At 47.4% G+C, this 18504-nt stretch overlaps 2 protein-coding genes across 3 annotated transcripts in view; one reads left to right on the forward strand and one right to left on the reverse strand.

Annotated features, from left to right (window-relative positions):
• CLN6 (CLN6 transmembrane ER protein) overlaps nucleotides 1-9857 on the reverse strand; it is a 48766-nt gene extending 38909 nt beyond the window's left edge. For both annotated transcript variants that reach the window (XM_040414319.1, XM_040414318.1), the window contains exon 1: nucleotides 9721-9857. In XM_040414319.1, the coding sequence (XP_040270253.1) occupies nucleotides 9721-9773 (53 nt within the window). In that variant the 5' untranslated portion in view covers nucleotides 9774-9857. The remainder of the gene's footprint in view (nucleotides 1-9720) is intronic.
• A 91-nt stretch (nucleotides 9858-9948) lies between these two features.
• Nucleotides 9949-15364, forward strand: FEM1B (fem-1 homolog B). Its single transcript, XM_040414317.1, has 2 exons — nucleotides 9949-10436; nucleotides 12966-15364. Exons 1-2 carry the CDS (start codon nucleotides 9979-9981, stop codon nucleotides 14599-14601), a joined length of 2094 nt encoding a protein of 697 aa, XP_040270251.1. The 5' UTR covers nucleotides 9949-9978; the 3' UTR covers nucleotides 14602-15364.
• Nucleotides 15365-18504: the final 3140 nt, after the last annotated feature.

Raw genomic sequence — 18504 nt, forward strand, 5'->3', positions numbered from 1 at the left:
GCAGCATATCATAGTATGAAGACATATCTGCATTGAAGGATAACTGTCATATTTTTTTTTTTGGGCGTATTGGATTGTGGTGATTAATATCACCTTGGTGGCCCTATTTCAACTTTTCACTGTGTATTCAATTACTCCTTAATCCCACATTTTTGTTCCCTGTACTGCCTACTTTTACCTGTGCTTAAAATAGGGTTGCTAGGCATGGTCCGTCTATCTGTTGAAGGACGGAGCAAATTACTGACAGCCAGGGACTGTAAGTAAATGATTAAAGCCAGGTCCTCCCCAGCAGCTGATAACAGTGCCTGGGCTGTGTGCACTTCTCCCTGTCCCTGCGCTTGGCAGACGCTCCCTCACTCAGCAGAGCTGGAGAATGCAGAGTTGGAGCAGCGCACAACAGGGAAGGGAGATCTGCCATCTGCTCAGAGTATAAATGAAAGCAACATGTGGTAAGAGGACCCCTTTGTGCTGCAGGAGATTAACCCTTTAGGGGGAGGGCTCTGGTTACTGACACTTTTGGGGGGCTATTGTTACTGGCTAGTGAGGGCAGGCGGGATTACCTTCAGGGTGAGGGCAGTGGCGCCATCTTAACTGAATAGTGAAATTGCAGTTTTATGCAGACTGGTTGCTAAGGGCTGAATCTTATTAAATATGGGGTAAGTCAGTCTAATAGTAACTGATTCTGGAATATCATGTTATTAGTAACTACATATATGAAAATTGAAATTAGGGTCTAAATGTGACAGTTATCCTTTAACCACCTCAGCCCCCAGTGCTTAAACACCCTGAAAGACCAGGCCACTTTTTACACTTCTGACCTACACTACTTTCACCATTTATTGCTCGGTCATGCAACTTACCACCCAAATGAATTTTACCTCCTTTTCTTCTCACTAATAGAGCTTTCATTTGGTGGTATTTCATTGCTGCTGACATTTTTACTTTTTTTGTTATTAATCGAAATTTAACGATTTTTTTGCAAAAAAAATGACATTTTTCACTTTCAGTTGTAAAATTTTGCAAAAAAAATGACATCCATATATAAATTTTGCTCTAAATTTATTGTTCTACATGTCTTTGATAAAAAAAAAATGTTTGGGTAAAAAAAAAATGGTTTGGGTAAAAGTTATAGCGTTTACAAACTATGGTACAAAAATGTGAATTTCCGCTTTTTGAAGCAGCTCTGACTTTCTGAGCACCTGTCATGTTTCCTGAGGTTCTACAATGCCCAGACAGTACAAACACCCCACAAATGACCCCATTTCGGAAAGTACACACCCTAAGGTATTCGCTGATGGGCATAGTGAGTTCATAGAACTTTTTATTTTTTGTCACAAGTTAGCGGAAAATGATGATTTTTTTTTTTTTTTTTTTTTTTCTTACAAAGTCTCATATTCCACTAACTTGTGACAAAAAATAAAAACTTCCATGAACTCACTATGCCCATCACGAAATACCTTGGGGTCTCTTCTTTCCAAAATGGGGTCACTTGTGGGGTAGTTATACTGCCCTGGCATTCTAGGGGCCCAAATGTGTGGTAAGGAGTTTGAAATCAAATTCTGTAAAAACTGACCAGTGAAATCCGAAAGGTGCTCTTTGGAATGTGGGCCCCTTTGCCCACCTAGGCTGCAAAAAAGTGTCACACATCTGGTATCTCCGTATTCAGTAGAAGTTGGGGAATGTGTTTTGGGGTGTCATTTTACATATACCCATGCTGGGTGAGATAAATATCTTGGTCAAATGCCAACTTTGTATAAAAAAATGGGAAAAGTTGTCTTTTGCCAAGATATTTCTCTCACCCAGCATGGGTATATGTAAAAAGACACCCCAAAACACATTCCCCAACTTCTCCTGAATACGGAGATACCAGATGTGTGACACTTTTTTGCAGCCTAGGTGGGCAAAGGGGCCCATATTCCAAAGAGCACCTTTCGGATTTCACTCGTCATTTTTTACAGAATTTGATTTCAAACTCCTTACCACACATTTGGGCCCCTAGAATGCCAGGGCAGTATAACTACCCCACAAGTGACCCCATTTTGGAAAGAAGAGACCCCAAGGTATTCGCTGATGGGCATAGTGAGTTCATGGAAGTTTTTATTTTTTGTCACAAGTTAGTGGAATATGAGACTTTGTATGAAAAAAAAAAATATATAAAAAAAATCATCATTTTCCACTAACTTGTGACAAAAAATAAAAAATTCTAGGAACTCGCCATGCCCCTCACGGAATACCTTGGGGTGTCTTCTTTCCAAAATGGGGTCACTTGTGGGGTAGTTATACTGCCCTGGCATTTTCCAGGGGCCCTAATGTGTGGTAAGTAGGTAAATGACCAGTGAAATCCAAAAGGTGCTCTTTGGAATATGGGCCCCTTTGCCCACCTAGGCTGCAAAAAAGTGCCACACATGTGGTATCTCCGTACTCAGGAGAAGTTGGGGAATGTGTTTTGGGGTGTCTTTTTACATATACCCATGCTGGGTGAGAGAAATATCTTGGCAAAAGACAACTTTTCCCATTTTTTTATACAAAGTTGGCATTTGACCAAGATATTTATCTCACCCAGCATGGGTATATGTAAAATGACACCCCAAAACACATTCCCCACCTTCTCCTGAGTACGGAGATACCAGATGTGTGACACTTTTTTGCAGCCTAGGTGGGCAAAGGGGCCCATATTCCAAAGAGCACCTTTCGGATTTCACTCGTCATTTTTTACAGAATTTGATTTCAAACTCCTTACCACACATTTGGGCCCCTAAAATACCAGGGCATTATACCTACCCCACAAGTGACCCCATTTTGGAAAGAATAGACCCCAAGGTATTCGCTGATGGGCATAGTGAGTTCATGGAAGTTTTTATTTTTTGTCACAAGTTAGTGGAATATGAGACTTTGTATAAAAAAAAAAAAAAAAAAAAAAAATCATCATTTTCCACTAACTTGTGACAAAAAATAAAAAATTCTAGGAACTCGCCATGCCCCTCACGGAATACCTTGGGGTGTCTTCTTTCCAAAATGGGGTCACTTGTGGGGTAGTTATACTGCCCTGGCATTTTCCAGGGGCCCTAATGTGTGGTAAGTAGGTAAATGACCAGTGAAATCCTAAAGGTGCTCTTTGGAATATGGGCCCCTTTGCCCACCTAGGCTGCAAAAAAGTGTCACACATCTGGTATCTCCGTACTCGGGAGAAGTTGGGGAATGTGTTTTGGGGTGTCTTTTTACATATACCCATGCTGGGTGAGAGAAATATCTTGGCAAAAGACAACTTTTCCCATTTTTTTATACAAAGTTGGCATTTGACCAAGATATTTATCTCACCCAGCATGGGTATATGTAAAATGACACCCCAAAACACATTGCCCAACTTCTCCTGAGTACGGCGATACCAGATGTGTGACACTTTTTTGCAGCCTAGATGCGCAAAGGGGCCCAAATTCCTTTTAGGAGGGCATTTTTAGACATTTGGATACCAGACTTCTTCTCACGCTTTGGGGCCCCTAGAATGCCAGGGCAGTATAAATACCCCACATGTGACCCCATTTTGGAAAGAAGACACCCCAAGGTATTCAATGAGGGGCATGGCGAGTTCATAGAAATTTTTTTTTTTTGGCACAAGTTAGCGGAAATTGATATTTTTTATTTTTTTCTCACAAAGTCTCCCGTTCCGCTAACTTGGGACAAAAATTTCAATCTTTCATGGACTCAATATGCCCCTCACGGAATACCTGGGGGTGTCTTCTTTCCGAAATGGGGTCACATGTGGGGTATTTATACTGCCCTGGCATTCTAGGGGCCCTAAAGCGTGAGAAGAAGTCTGGAATATAAATGTCTAAAAAATTTTACGCATTTGGATTCCGTGAGGGGTATGGTGAGTTCATGTGAGATTTAATTTTTTGTCACAAGTTAGTGGAATATGAGACTTTGTAAGAAAAAAAAATAATAATTCCGCTAACTTGGGCCAAAAAAATGTCTGAATGGAGCCTTACAGGGGGGTGATCAATGACAGGGGGGTTGATCAATGACAGGGGGTTGATCAATGACAGGGGGTTGATCAATGACAGGGGGGTGATCAATGACAGGGGGGTGATCAATGACAGGGGGGTGATCAATGACAGGGGTGGTGATCAATGACAGGGGTGGTGATCAATGACAGGGGGGTGATCAGGGAGTCTATATGGGGTGATAACCACAGTCATTTATCACGCCCGTGTAAGGCTTCATTCAGACGTCCGGATGCGTTTTGCGGATCCGATCCATCTATCAGTGGATCCGTAAAAATCATGCGGACGTCTGAATGGAGCTTTACAGGGGGGTGATCAATGACAGGGGGGTAATCAATGACAGGGGGGTGATCAGGGAGTCTATATGGGGTGATCACCACAGTCATTGATCATGCCCCTGTAAGGCTTCATTCAGACGTCCGGATGCGTTTTGCGGATCCGATCCATCTATCAGTGGATCCGTAAAAATCATGCGGACGTCTGAATGGAGCTTTACAGGGGGGTAATCAATGACAGGGGGGTGATCAGGGAGTCTATATGGGGTGATAACCACAGTCATTGATCATGCCCCTGTAAGGCTTCATTCAGACGTCCGGATGCGTTTTGCGGATCCGATCCATCTATCAGTGGATCCGTAAAAATCATGCGGACGTCTGAATGGAGCTTTACAGGGGGGTAATCAATGACAGGGGGGTGATCAGGGAGTCTATATGGGGTGATCACCACAGTCATTGATCATGCCCCTGTAAGGCTTCATTCAGACGTCCGGATGCGTTTTGCGGATCCGATCCATCTATCAGTGGATCCGTAAAAATCATGAGGACGTCTGAATGGAGCTTTACAGGGGGGTAATCAATGACAGGGGGGTAATCAATGACAGGGGGGTGATCAGGGAGTCTATATGGGGTGATAACCACAGTCATTGATCATGCCCCTGTAAGGCTTCATTCAGACGTCCGGATGCGTTTTGCGGATCCGATCCATCTATCAGTGGATCCGTAAAAATCATGCGGACATCTGAATGGAGCTTTACAGGGGGGTGATCAGGGAGTCTATATGGGGTGATCACCACAGTCATTGATCATGCCCCTGTAAGGCTTCATTCAGACGTCCGGATGCGTTTTGCGGATCCGATCCATCTATCAGTGGATCCGTAAAAATCATGCGGACGTCTGAATGGAGCTTTACAGGGGGGTAATCAATGACAGGGGGGTGATCAATGACAGGGGGGTGATCAGGGAGTCTATATGGGGTGATAACCACAGTCATTGATCATGCCCCTGTAAGGCTTCATTCAGACGTCCGGATGCGTTTTGCGGATCCGATCCATCTATCAGTGGATCCGTAAAAATCATGCGGACATCTGAATGGAGCTTTACAGGGGGTAATCAATGACAGGGGGGTAATCAATGACAGGGGGGTGATCAGGGAGTCTATATGGGGTGATCAGGGGTGATTAGGGGTGATTAGGGGTGATCAGGGGCTAATAAGGGGTTAATAAGTGACGGGGGGGGGGTGTAGTGTAGTGTAGTGGTGCTTGGTGGGACTTTACTGAGCTACCTGTGTCCTCTGGTGGTCGATCCAAACAAATGGGACCACCAGAGGACCAGGTAGCAGGTATATTAGACGCTGTTATCAAAACAGCGTCTAATATACCTGTTAGGGGTTAAAAAAAACACATCTCCAGCCTGCCAGCGAACGATCGCCGCTGGCAGGCTGGAGATCAACTCTCTTACCTTCCGTTCCTGTGAGCGCGCGCGCCTGTGTGCGCGCGTTCACAGGAAATCTCGCGTCTCGCGAGAGGACGCGCCGGCGCGTCCAGGAGGAATGAATCAACCACCTCCAGGACGCGTCTGTGCGTACAGCGGTCCGGAGGTGGTTAAAGGACATCTGTCAGCAGTTTTGTACCTATGACACTGACTGACCTGTTACATGTGCACTTGGCAGCTGAAGGCATCTGTGTTGGTCCCATGTTCATATTTGCCCGCATTGCTGAGAAAAATGATGTTTTACCATATATGCAAATGACCCTCTATGAGCAACGGGGGCGTTACCATTACACCTAGAGGCTCTGCTCTCTCTCTGCACTTTGACAGGGCCAGGCAGTGAAAACATTACACCCAGTTATTCAAAGTGCAGAGGGCACGGCAGTTGCAGAGAGAGCAGAGCCTCTAGGTGTAACGGCAACGCCCTCATTGCTGCTATAGCTCATTTGCATATAGTAAAACATCATTTCTCTCAGCAATGCGGGCACATAAGAACATGGGACCAACACAGATGTCTTCAGCTGCCAAGTGCACATGTAACAGGTCAGCCAGTGTCATAGGTACAAATCTGCTGACAGATGCCCTTTAAGGGTGGATTCACACATATGATGTTAGTCGGTTTTTAGCAATTTTGCATTTTTTGTGGAATTATCTGCACGCACAGTTGTTGCCCAGATTTTAGCCTAAGTCTATGGGCCAGTCTTGATTCTATCTTCAGCAATGAGGAGAGATGGCACTTTAGGGTCCATTCACACGTCCGTATGTTTTTGCGGACCGCACATCAGCGGCACTCTCATAGAAAATGCCTTTTCTTGTCCGCAATTGCTGCTGCTCACATTGTTTTGATAAAGGCACTTGCATGTGCCGAAACGCGCGTCACCTCTTCTATGAGTGGCGAATAAACCTGATATAATTGCAGTTCCTTTCTTTATTCATTCATTCAAGAATAGGAGGTGTTCTATTTCTTGGTGGAATGGAAGTGCGGATACGCAAATCCGGACAGCACATTCCAGCCCCATTGAAAATGAATGGGTCCGCACCTATTCTGCAAAATTGCGGAACGGATGCGGACCTGTTTTGCGGACGTGTGAATGGACCCTTATGTGAGCACTTCTCTTTCCTCATTCTAGTGATCGGTGGGATCTCCGCACTTAGACCCCCGCCCCCCGATAAAAACTGTTAATGTGTCTCTAGGATATATGAAAAGTTTTCCCAAAGAGAGGAGCGAATGGATTGTAACAAACTGAATTTGTTCACAAATCAGCCCCCCCCCCCTTGATTGACAGGACCTGAACTATCGCCTGGCTATGTCAATCTCATTCCTCCGATGAGTGACGCAAGCGCAGAGGATTTACTGCTGCTAACTAAGCACCGCTACACTTTCAGGTACTCAGACGTCGGCATCTGCTCGGGACGTAGCAGCGGATCTTCTGCGCTTGCACTGCTACTTGATGCAACAGCGCAGGGCCAGGTTAGATTTCTGGCCGTGTCGATCAAGGGGGGAGTCTCTTGAGCAGTGGGGTCAGCCCCTCGCCAGTCAAGAAGGCTGATTCTTGGATGAATTCAATTTGTTGATCTCTGACAGGGACACGTTAATATTTTCTTGAAAGTGTCAGATAACATCTCCAGGTGACAAACCTCTCCTCTTGTGTCCTAAGGGTGTATTCACACGTAGAAGGCTGGGTACACACATTTCAGCAATTGAAAATCCATTCCATGTAAATGGGGTTGATTCTGCACTGCACATATGGATTTCTTCTAGCTCCATTAAGATAAATGGGCAATGGCAGAAATGCCTGCCATGTGTGAAAAGACCGTAAAAATGGGGTCATGAACCGCTGGCACTCCGAACGGTCGTGAAACTACAACTCCTAGCAAACTCCATTCACTCCTCTGAGAGTTCCGACAACAGATGAGTTAGTGTGCATGGTGGGAGTTGTAGTCTTACAACAGCTGAAGCTTGCTAACCCCTGATCTACAGGAACATTCCAGGAAAAACCAATGCATCACCCCATTAAAGGGATTGTCTCACTTCCTCTACATGACAAATGCCATTTGCCGATTTTTTTTTTATTATTATTATTTATTTTATTTTTTTATTTCAATTTTGTGAAAACATGTACACAAATCACAGCAATACTACACTATAAAAATCCATATTACAACTTAATAAATATTATAGTAACTTTCTTTCTTCCCTTTTTTTTTCCCCCTTCTTTAACCACCCACCACCCCTGAGAGAGAGAGAGACTAAAAAAAACATAAACATCAACATCCGTGTAGAGGAAGTTTAATACAAGGCACTTACTAATGTATTGTGATTGTCCATATTGTCTCTTTTGCTGGCTGGATTCAGTTTTCCATCACATTATACACTGCTCGTTTCCATGGTTACAAACACCCTGCAATCCATCAGTGGTGGTCGTACTTGCACACTATAGGAAAAAGTACCAGCCTATGTGCGCTCCCACGGTCCCGGCCACCAGAGACAGTGTGCAAGCATGACTACCAATGGATTGCAGGGTGGTCTGTAACCATGGAAACGAGCAGTGTATAATGTGATGGGAAAATGAATCCAGCCATCAAAGGAAGCAATATGGACAATCACAATACATTAGTAAGTGGCTTGTAGTAACTTTCTCTACATGGTAAGTGCCATTCGCTGAAGTGAGACAACCCCTTTAAGTTCTAGTATAGGACTCCAACTCAACAAAAACATGCATGCCCCCTCAGGTTCTGCACCAGACATAGCACAGGATCAGCTTTACCTAGACAAGGCCCTCCAGGTGTTGCAAAACTACAACCTCCATCATGCTCAGCCAGCCTACAGCTGTAGTTTTGCAACAGTTGGAAATCCATGAGTTTCACATCCCTGACCTAGACTGGTCCTATAGGTGCCAGCACAGTGCCACAATTTCTTGGACATGATGAGGTTAATCCATATTAACACATTCCACACCCCTGGAGTAACCGTGAGGTTTTTTTGACGTCCATGGAGAAACACACTTTCGAAAAGCCCTATAGCAGGGATCAGCAACCTTCGGCACTCCAGCGGTTGTGAAACTACAACTCCCAGCATGCAAACTTACTTGGCTGTTCTTGTAACTCCCACAGAAGTGAAAGGAGGATTCTGAGAGTTGTAGTTTCAGAGCAGCTGGAGCGCCGGAGGTTGCTGATCCCTGTGCTATAGGATCAGCTGAAGAGGAGCGGACAGCCCTCCTGCCACAGGTGGCGAGGAGGACCCCACAATTCACCAGCGCAGCAGAGACCTGATCGCCACCCCAAACTGCCGCAGTCTGTAACCTGTGAGACTACATGTCCCAGCATGCACACTTCCTACGCTGTTCTCGAAACTCCCACAGAAGTGAATGGAGCATGTTGAGGGTTGTAGTTTAAGAACAGCTGGAGTGCTGGAGATGGCTGACCCCTGTGCTATAGCACTCCAGGTGTTGTGAAACTACATCTCCCATCATGCACACTTGCTTGGCTGTTCTCTGAACTCCCACAGAAGGGAACAAAGCATGTTGAGGGTTGTAGTGTAGGAACAGCTGAAGTGCGTTACACCATCATATTACTGTACATGAGGGGAAATGGCAGATGGTATCAGTAGTCACCGCGGGGCACTATAGCCTAGGGATGCCCACACACATTACCGCCACCCAGTGTCAATCATTCTGATGGTATGGAAGTTTAATGGAAACCCATCTGATGGACCACCAAGTTGTGCACACCACTGGGCAGTGAGGGGGACCCATGGGCAATCGGGTAGGGCTGGCAGACTTGGGCATGCACTGGCACACAAGGTGCATCAGGTCTGCTCCATATGAAGTAATGTACATGGACCCACGGAGAAGCCGAAAATAGTGTGAAAAGTTCCCTCAGATCACACGGTAAGTGTAGGCCAGGCAATTCCTGCATTTGCAGTTCGGGGGGCAGTGTGCACGGTGCTGTACCTGGCTGGAGATCCCGCAGACTGGAGCTGTCGCCGGCGCACCGAGCTCTGCATCCCGAAGCCGCGCGGGTCTCCCGTGTGAACAGCTACAGACCCGGCTGAGCCACGGGACCCCAGCGCAGCAGCCAATCAGCGCGCACCTGGGGGGCGGGGCCACGCGAGAGAAGAGCGACTGCTAGAACTACAATCATGTGACTCGGGGTTCTGGTTACCCTGGTTACAGAGCGGAGTTGTGGCCCCGGCCCAGGTAATTACGGTAATGCGAGAGCCGGTAACATGGCTCCCAGGAAGGCAGAAGCGAGCCGCCGCTTCGGCCCGTTTGCCCGCCCCGCGCCCTGTAAACACACCCTTCTGCTCAGGTTTCAGTGTTTGTACCCGGAACTCCAGTGACGTCCGCGTCTGTTTTCTGCAGGGCAGACCGGAAGTGAGCTCTCGCGGACTTCCTGCTGCTGCTTTCCCCGGGATGGCCCTGGAGGGGCTGTCAGTGTATGTGTATAAGGCGGCGGCTGAGGGGCGCGTGCTGACGCTGGCGGCTCTGCTGCTCAACCGAACGGAATCGGAGGTCCGGAGCCTGCTCAGCTCGGTCACCCAGCATGGCGGACAGCGCTCGACTCCTCTTATTATCGCTGCTCGCAACGGGCACAGCAAGGTGGTGCGCCTCCTGCTCGAGCACTACGGGGTGGACACCCAGCAGACCGGCACCGTGCGCTTTGACGGGTGAGGAGGGGAGCAGGGGCAGCACAGTCCCGAGGTGGAGGTCACACCTGAGGGACATGCAGGCTGATTAGAGTGTGACAGCAGTATAGAGCAGGGAGGCTGGGCGACTGGTTCTGCTGGACCTGGTCAAAATAGTTGCATACCATAGAAGCCAATGGATGTCGTGGAGGGGGTGAGACCTGGGCAACATGGTGACTTAAAGGGGTTTTCCAGGCTCCTGATATTGATGACAGATCCTCAGGATAGGTCATATATATCCGATTGGTGAAGGTCTGACACCCCGCACCCCCTTGATCAGCTGATCGCTGCAGCCTCTGGTAATGGAGCAGGAAGCACAGCTCCGCTCACAGTGTGCTGGGTTACATTTACTTCAATGGGATCTGACCTGCAGTACCTGGCACGGCCATTACAGTGTCAGCGGAGCTATAGGGTTCTTCCTGCTCCACTCACAGCTCTAGTTCCAGCATCAGAGGCTGCAGGGACCTGCTGATCGGTGTGGGGCGCAGGGTGTCAAGACCCTCACTGATCAGATATTAACAGTATCAATATCAGGAGCCTGGAAACCCCCCTTTAACCCACGTGCTGAAAATCTTGAAGGGGATTTTCAGGAGCCTTGTACCCTTAGGGGTTATCCAGGAAAAGATATTTGTGACGTAGGCCTCATGCACACGACCGTTGTTCTGGTCCGCATCCGAGCTGCAGTTTTTGATGCTCGGATGCGGATCCAGTCACTTCAGTGGGGCCGCAAAAGATGCAGACAGCACTGCGTGTGAGCTGTCCGCATCCGTTGCTCCGTTCCGTGGGCCGCAAAAAAAATATAACATCTCCTATTCTTGTCCGTTTTGCGGACAAGAATAGGCATTTCTACAATGGGCCGCCCGTTCCGTTCTGTAGATTGCGGAAGGCACACAGGCGGCTTCCGTGTTTTGCGGACCGCAAAAAAGGGAACGGTCGTGTGCATGAGGCCTTATCCTCGGGATTGGTCATCAGTATCAGATCTGCGAGGGTGCGACACCTGGGACCTCCGCCGATCAGCTGTAAGAGGCCTTGAGTGCTGCAGCCTCTTCCCAGGCCAGTGACATCACTGTACATCGGTCACATGGCCTAGTTGTAGCTCAGCTCTATTCAAGTCAATGGGGCTGAGCTGCAATACCAAGCACTGCCACTAGGCTTGAGTGAACCGACCTTCCAATCATAGATCTGAAGTTGATTAGTTCAAATACTTTGATCTATGATCCGAAGGTCGGTTTGCTCAAACCTGACTGCTATACAATGTACGGCGCTGTCACCAGAGCTTCGGTGAGCTCAGGGCTCCCTGAAACATCTGATCGGCGGGGATCCCACTGATGTGATGATGATGGCCTATCCTAAGGATAAAGGTGGGTTTACACCGCACAGTGTTACAGCCGACAGTCAGCTGCTCGTTCACTGAAGGAGACCGCTGCATTTACATGTTTTAATTCAATATCAGATCGGCAGGGGTCCATCGCCCAGGACCGATCGGCTGTTAGAAGAGACCAGCACTCGGTGATCGCTGCCTCCTAGGTCATGTGACATCATTGCTATTCTATGTACAACTTTGTCCTTGGAGTGCTGGCGGATGCCGGCTGCGCTCGCCAGAGCTCTGGTGAGCACAGGGCTCCCTGTAACAGCTGATCGGCGGGGGTGCTAGGACTCGGATCCCCACTAATATGATAATGATGACCTATCCTGAGAATATTATATTTAGGCTCCATTCACACATCCGCAATTCCTTTCCGCATTTTGCGGAACGGAATTGCGGACCCATACATTTCTATGGGGCCGCACGACGTGCTTCCCGGATCCGGAATTGCGGACCCGCACTTCTGGGTCTGCAACTCCGATCCTGAAAAAAATAGAACATGTCCTATTCTTGTCCGCAATAGCGGACAAGAATAGGCATATTCTTATAGTGCCGGCAATGTGCGGTCCGCAAAATGCGGAACGCACATTGCCGCTGTCCGTGTTTTGTGGATCCGCAAAACACACACGGATGTGTGAATGGACCCTAACCCGGGTAAACCCTTTAACGGTGAAGCTGGTGCAGGGCTCATCTGAACCAAGCGCACCCTTTAGTCATTGGAGTTGGACCACCAGAGAGACTGTAATGCAGTTCCAGATGTTCAGCTAGCTGCTGTGTGACCGGTCTACTTCAATAGAAGTCTGTGCATCTCTAGATGATTTGCATTATCATTTTATGTCTTGAAATGGGACTCGATATCCTCCTCTTCCCTTCGGAGTCCTGTTACACGACATTATTAAGGGGAATATTGACAGTCATGGAGTTCGGAATACAAGAAAGTTGTGCCATGCCTCTTGGCACTTCATGGAAGAAGTAGTTGTAGCCATGTACGTGGAGATGTGTAAGCTTCTCACCACCCAAAAAGGCCATCTTCATTGTATCCTGACTTCTAAAGCCCCCATTGAAGACCTCATAGAGAGGGATGATGTCAAATAGATGTAGATGGTTATGATACTCATTTCTCTTATTTCTTCTCCGTTCTCCAGATATGTGATCGATGGAGCGACCGCCCTGTGGTGTGCAGCCGGTGCCGGACATTATGAAGTGGTGAAGCTGCTCGTCGGCCACGGAGCCAATGTTAATCACACAACTGTAACCAATTCCACTCCACTAAGGGCGGCCTGCTTTGATGGGAGACTTGACATTGTCCGCTTCCTTGTGGAGAATAATGCGAACATTGGTATTGCCAACAAGTACGACAACACGTGCCTAATGATTGCTGCTTATAAGGGCCATACGGATGTCGTTCGTTACCTCCTGGGGCAGCGTGCTGATCCAAATGCCAGGGCTCATTGTGGAGCTACAGCTTTGCACTTTGCCGCTGAAGCTGGACACTTAGATATTGTGCGCGAACTGGTTACATGGAAAGCTGCGATGGTTGTCAATGGTCACGGGATGACCCCATTAAAAGTAGCAGCTGAGAGTTGCAAGGCGGAGGTGGTGGAACTGCTTCTTGCGCACTCGGATGTTGATCTCCAAAGTAGGGTAGAAGCGCTAGAGTTGTTGGGGGCATCCTTTGCCAATGATCGTGAAAATTACAATATTACCAAGACTTATCAGTACTTGTACCTGGCCATGCTGGAACGCTTCAGAGATCCCGACAACATCCTTCACAAGGAGGTCCTTCCCCCAATTTCAGCCTATGGCATGAGAACGGAATGTCGCACTCCGCGCGAGCTGGATGCTATTCGCCATGATACAGATGCATTACACATGGAGGGCTTGATTGTGCGGGAAAGGATTCTTGGGTCGGATAATATTGATGTGTCACATCCGATAATCTACCGAGGTGCCGTGTACGCAGACAACATGGAGTTTGAGCAGTGCATTAAGCTTTGGTTACATGCGCTGCAGCTACGGCAAAAGGGAAACCGAAACACGCACAAAGACCTGTTGAGGTTTGCTCAGGTATTCTCACAAATGATCCATCTGAATGAGCCGGTGAAGGCACACGACGTGGAGAATGTCTTGCGATGCAGTGTCTTGGAGATCGAACGTGGTATGACTCGGGTTCAGAATCCACAAGAGCCTGATGCTCATTCTGCACTGGAAAACCATGAATGCAATCTGTACACTTTTCTCTACCTCGTCTGCATCTCCACCAAGACCCAGTGCTCAGAAGAGGAGCAGTCGCGCGTCAACAAACAGATCTATCGGTTGGTGCACCTTGACCCTCGCACCCGGGAAGGTTGCAGCCTCTTACATTTAGCAGTTGACTCTAGCACTCCGGTAGATGATTTCCACACAAATGACGTTTGCAGCTTCCCTAGTGCCTCTGTAGCCAAATTGCTTATAGACTGTGGGGCGAATGTCAACGCTACGGACAATGTAGGCAACACCCCGCTTCATCTGATTGTCCAATACAACCGTCCCATAAGTGACTTTCTTACATTGCACTCCATCATTATCAGCTTGGTGGAGGCCGGTGCTCATACAGATATGACTAACAAAGAAAAGAAGACCCCGCTGGACCGGAGCACTACTGGGGTGTCCGAGATCCTTCTAAAAACACAGATGAAGCTGAGCTTGAAGTGCCTGGCTGCCCGGGCCGTGCGTCTACACAACATTAAATACCAGAACCAGATCCCACGAACACTTGAGGAGTTTGTAGAGTTTCACTAAATGCCTGCGTAGCCTAAGCCCATTTAATATGCATGTCGCGGTGTCCAGGATGGGGTCCACACCATTCCCGAAGATCCGTTTGCCTAATCTGACAGAGCAAGGGGCTGATCCAGTGCCAAGTCCCTTCATGTGTGTTGGTCTTCCGGCTTTGTACAGAAATTTTACTTGGAGGAAAAAAAAAAATAACGAAACATTTGGAACGGGCATGTCATATTTCAGGGGACTTCTGTCCTCGCTAGATAGAGGACCCGAGATAAGGTGCTGAATTAAGTGTGTGGAGATCCTGTCGGGACAGGACATCTCATGGGGGACCAGAGCCCCCACTTTCTTTTTAATTCCATACAATGAGGCTTTGCACAATTTTACGTTGAATAGAATCGTGAATAATTTCATGAACCGAGCAGCAGCTTTTTAATTTTGCTTTAAAAGATGTTAATGCCTTATGGGGGAGTACAATGTGACTCTTCGTGTCTCCTGGGTCTTCACATCTTTTGTGACAAATTATGTGAGGCTTTTGAGAAATGTAACATCATTGAATGTGTGCCATTTTCCAGTACTGGACGTATTCCAGGTAGCCATATGTTGAATCGATTTTTGCTGGCTTTTTATATGGTCAGTGTCTGGATTCTCACCTTTTCTGTCTGAAATAAAATCTCAGGCTGGCTCCTAAAAACTTGTATCTGATGTTAATCTGTAGTCTGTCACCTGCAGCTCTCCTCCAGTCATGTCTTGTATACGGGTGAATCATTAAAGGTCTTCTTAGTTTGGGAAATCCTAAAGGCCCTGCCTGATGGCTCTGTGTGCAGGACTTCCACCCACTGCCTGATGGCTCTGTGTGCAGGACTTCCACCCACTGCCTGATGGCTCTGTGTGCAGGACTTCCACCCACTGCCTGATGGCTCTGTGTGCAGGACTTCCACCCACTGCCTGATGGCTCTGTGTGCAGGACTTCCACCCACTGCCTGATGGTCAGCCATGCTGTCACGAGGTGGTCACTTTCTCTTGCTGGGTAGTGAGTACACATAGGCACAGATTTACTAATGTCTGCACCTACAATCTGTCTAAAAAATTTTGGCACAGCTAGGATTTCTTAAATTTTTATGACTCTCGAAAAGAGAGGAGCCTATGAGGTCATGTGTTGAATCTCAATTCTGGAGTAAAATTCAGTCTTGGACTGCGCCATTTTTATAGCTGGTATAGAGTCAAAGAACAGTGTCTATCCCTGCACCAGATTCATCATCCAGCCTGAGCCCCTGGGATATATCTGGTGCAGATCTAGACAGCCTCCGTCTACAGGATTAGTAAATCTGCCCAATAGTGTCTAGGAGATGACCAGTGGCAGTCATTACCACCACGTAAATCATGCGGTTGCATGGGGCCCCTGTGATCGGTTCTCTGACAGGGGGGTCACACAGTGCCGTAACTTTGCTGTGGACAGGCAGGGAACTGCCAGCAGGCACCGTGATTCTCGGCTGTCATGTGACAGGACAGGCAGCCAGGAATCAATGTTCCTGACGGTGGTCTCTTTAACTGGCTGGGGGGGACCACTGTGTCGGTGCAGCACATGACGCTGTGCACACAGCGCAGAGGCCTGGGAGCGGCTGAACTGTTCAACGCTGTGTGTCGGCCACTCTCAGGCCTCTTTACACGCTGCAGCCCACCAGTCAAAACGCGTGGAGTGGAAGTGTCCTGGAGGGGCAGTTAGGTGCAGAGGTTCTTGTGACTGCGCTACAGAAAGAAGTGCAGTGTGGATTCTGAATATGAATGGGGCAATACAATAGTGATCTGCTAGTGGTATGACGTCACATGGCCTCGCGCTACATTGGGGTACTTTCACACTAGCGTTATTCTTTTCCGGCATTGAGTTCTGTCCTAGTGGCTCAATACCGGAAAAGAACTGATCAGTTTTATCCTAATGCATTCTGAATTGAGAGTAATCCGTTCAGGATGTCTTTAGTTCCGTCACTGTATGGTTTTTGGATTGAGAAAATACTGCAGCATGTTGGGGCTTTATCTCCGTCCAAAATTCTGGAATGCCGGATCCAGCATTTTTTCCCATTGAAATGCATTAATCCCGCGTGTGCCAGCAAAACGGATCAGTTTTTGCGGTCCGCGCATGCTCAGACAGCAAAAAATGTTTTTCTGGATGACACCGGAGAGAGGGATCCGGCATTTCAATGCATTTGTCAGATGGATCAGGATTCTGATCCGTCTGACAAATGCCATCAGTTTGCATACGTTTTGACGGATCCGGCAGGGAGTTCCGGCGACGGAACTGCCTGCCGGAATCCTCTACCGCCGGTGTGAAAGTACCCTTAGTCATAATATGTGATGTAATGGTGATAAAACTGTGACTGTGATGTAATAGCCTGTTATTAGTAATATATATCATGTTAGGTTATTAACCCACAGACAGCATTATATCATGGATTATTACTAGGATATAATGGCATACAAATTATGTTTTTGATTAGGGCCCCCATACGTGCCAGGTCGGCCCCTGGAGATAACTACTGTCTTCTGACTTGTCATGAGGCGGATCTCTAACAAGTGCTGTGACCACTGTGGAGAGATGGGGGTACATGTTCCCACTGAAATAAGGTCCATTACTTTCAGTTTCTTCTTTTTGGGATTAGATATGAGTTTTGGGAAGGGGGTGGGGTAGAAGCAAGACAAAGCTGTGACTCTGCCAAGAACTGCAGACAACTACCATAGACTTGGGTTGCTAGATGGCCGCTAGCACATCCGCAATACCCAGTCCCCATAGCTCTGTGTGCTTTTATTGTGTGAAAAAACCGATTTGATACATATGCAAATTAACCTGAGATGAGTCGGGGACAGGCAGTGAAAACTACTAGACAGAACAGGAAGATGGCACTAAGGGGGTTGTCCTGGGAGAGAAGTAACTTTTCACAGGAGCCAGCTATAGAAAGAATCATACTTGCCTGCTTCCTGACGCTCTGGTCCCACATGCCGCCTCCAGTGTGTCCATCTTCTGGTCTGCTTGCCCTGCATAGACATGATCATCTGCTCTGCTGCAGCAGCCAAAAGCTGGCTCCAGCGGTGATGTCTCCTGTGGACACCAGTCATAGGCTGCAGCGGAGCAGATGATCTTGTCGGAGAGGAAGTAAACAAGCCACGGACCTGAAGATGGACACATGGGAGCCAGCGGCCAGGACCGGAGCTGTGTATAGCAAGGGAGGTAGGAAGCTTTCCATAGCGGAGGCTGCAGGCACCTGTGAGAAGTTCTTCCCAGACAACTCCTCTATGGCAGCACTGAATATAGCGCCTCCACTTTTTACGTTTCTTTTCTTCCCATTTAGACTTGCACATGATTCTCTGCATTTCCAGGACACACATTTATAGCTTTTCTAACTTTTCTCTGAGATTCCTTACAATTACTAAGTGTATAACAGTGTTCTCCGGTTATTACATTTATAGGCACTTACAGGAATTTAGAAAATGTCAGGAATTTCTGAATTTGTTTTCCAATAAATATGGTTTAAGTTCTAAGTAGCTGATTACTGACCTGATGGTGAGAAAAAGCTGATGTTACCATTTTACTACAGGAAATTTTCCATTTATGAAGCTGTCGGAGTGAGAACTTTGGCTGACCCCACAGAGGAGACCAGTGTGCTGCATGGGGGGCGCTGTGTCTGGTGCTTTTGTATGTTCTTACCTCACTCAATGTGGTTGTATTGTTTTATGTGTAATGCTGTGTGGATGTTAGTACTGTACATCCATAGACCGGAGTCGCACGTCTGTGCCGGACATGTTATACGGACGGAGCAGTTCTAAGCGTCAGTGTGATATTACATCACAAAAGCAGCGGTGGGAGATCTGTGTGGCAACTTTAGTTTTTTACTCACTGTGAGTGATATTTAAAAAATGAATCCCTAAAAA

This window comes from Bufo bufo, chromosome 1 (genome assembly GCF_905171765.1).
Source record: "Bufo bufo chromosome 1, aBufBuf1.1, whole genome shotgun sequence".
NCBI lineage: Eukaryota > Metazoa > Chordata > Amphibia > Anura > Bufonidae > Bufo > Bufo bufo.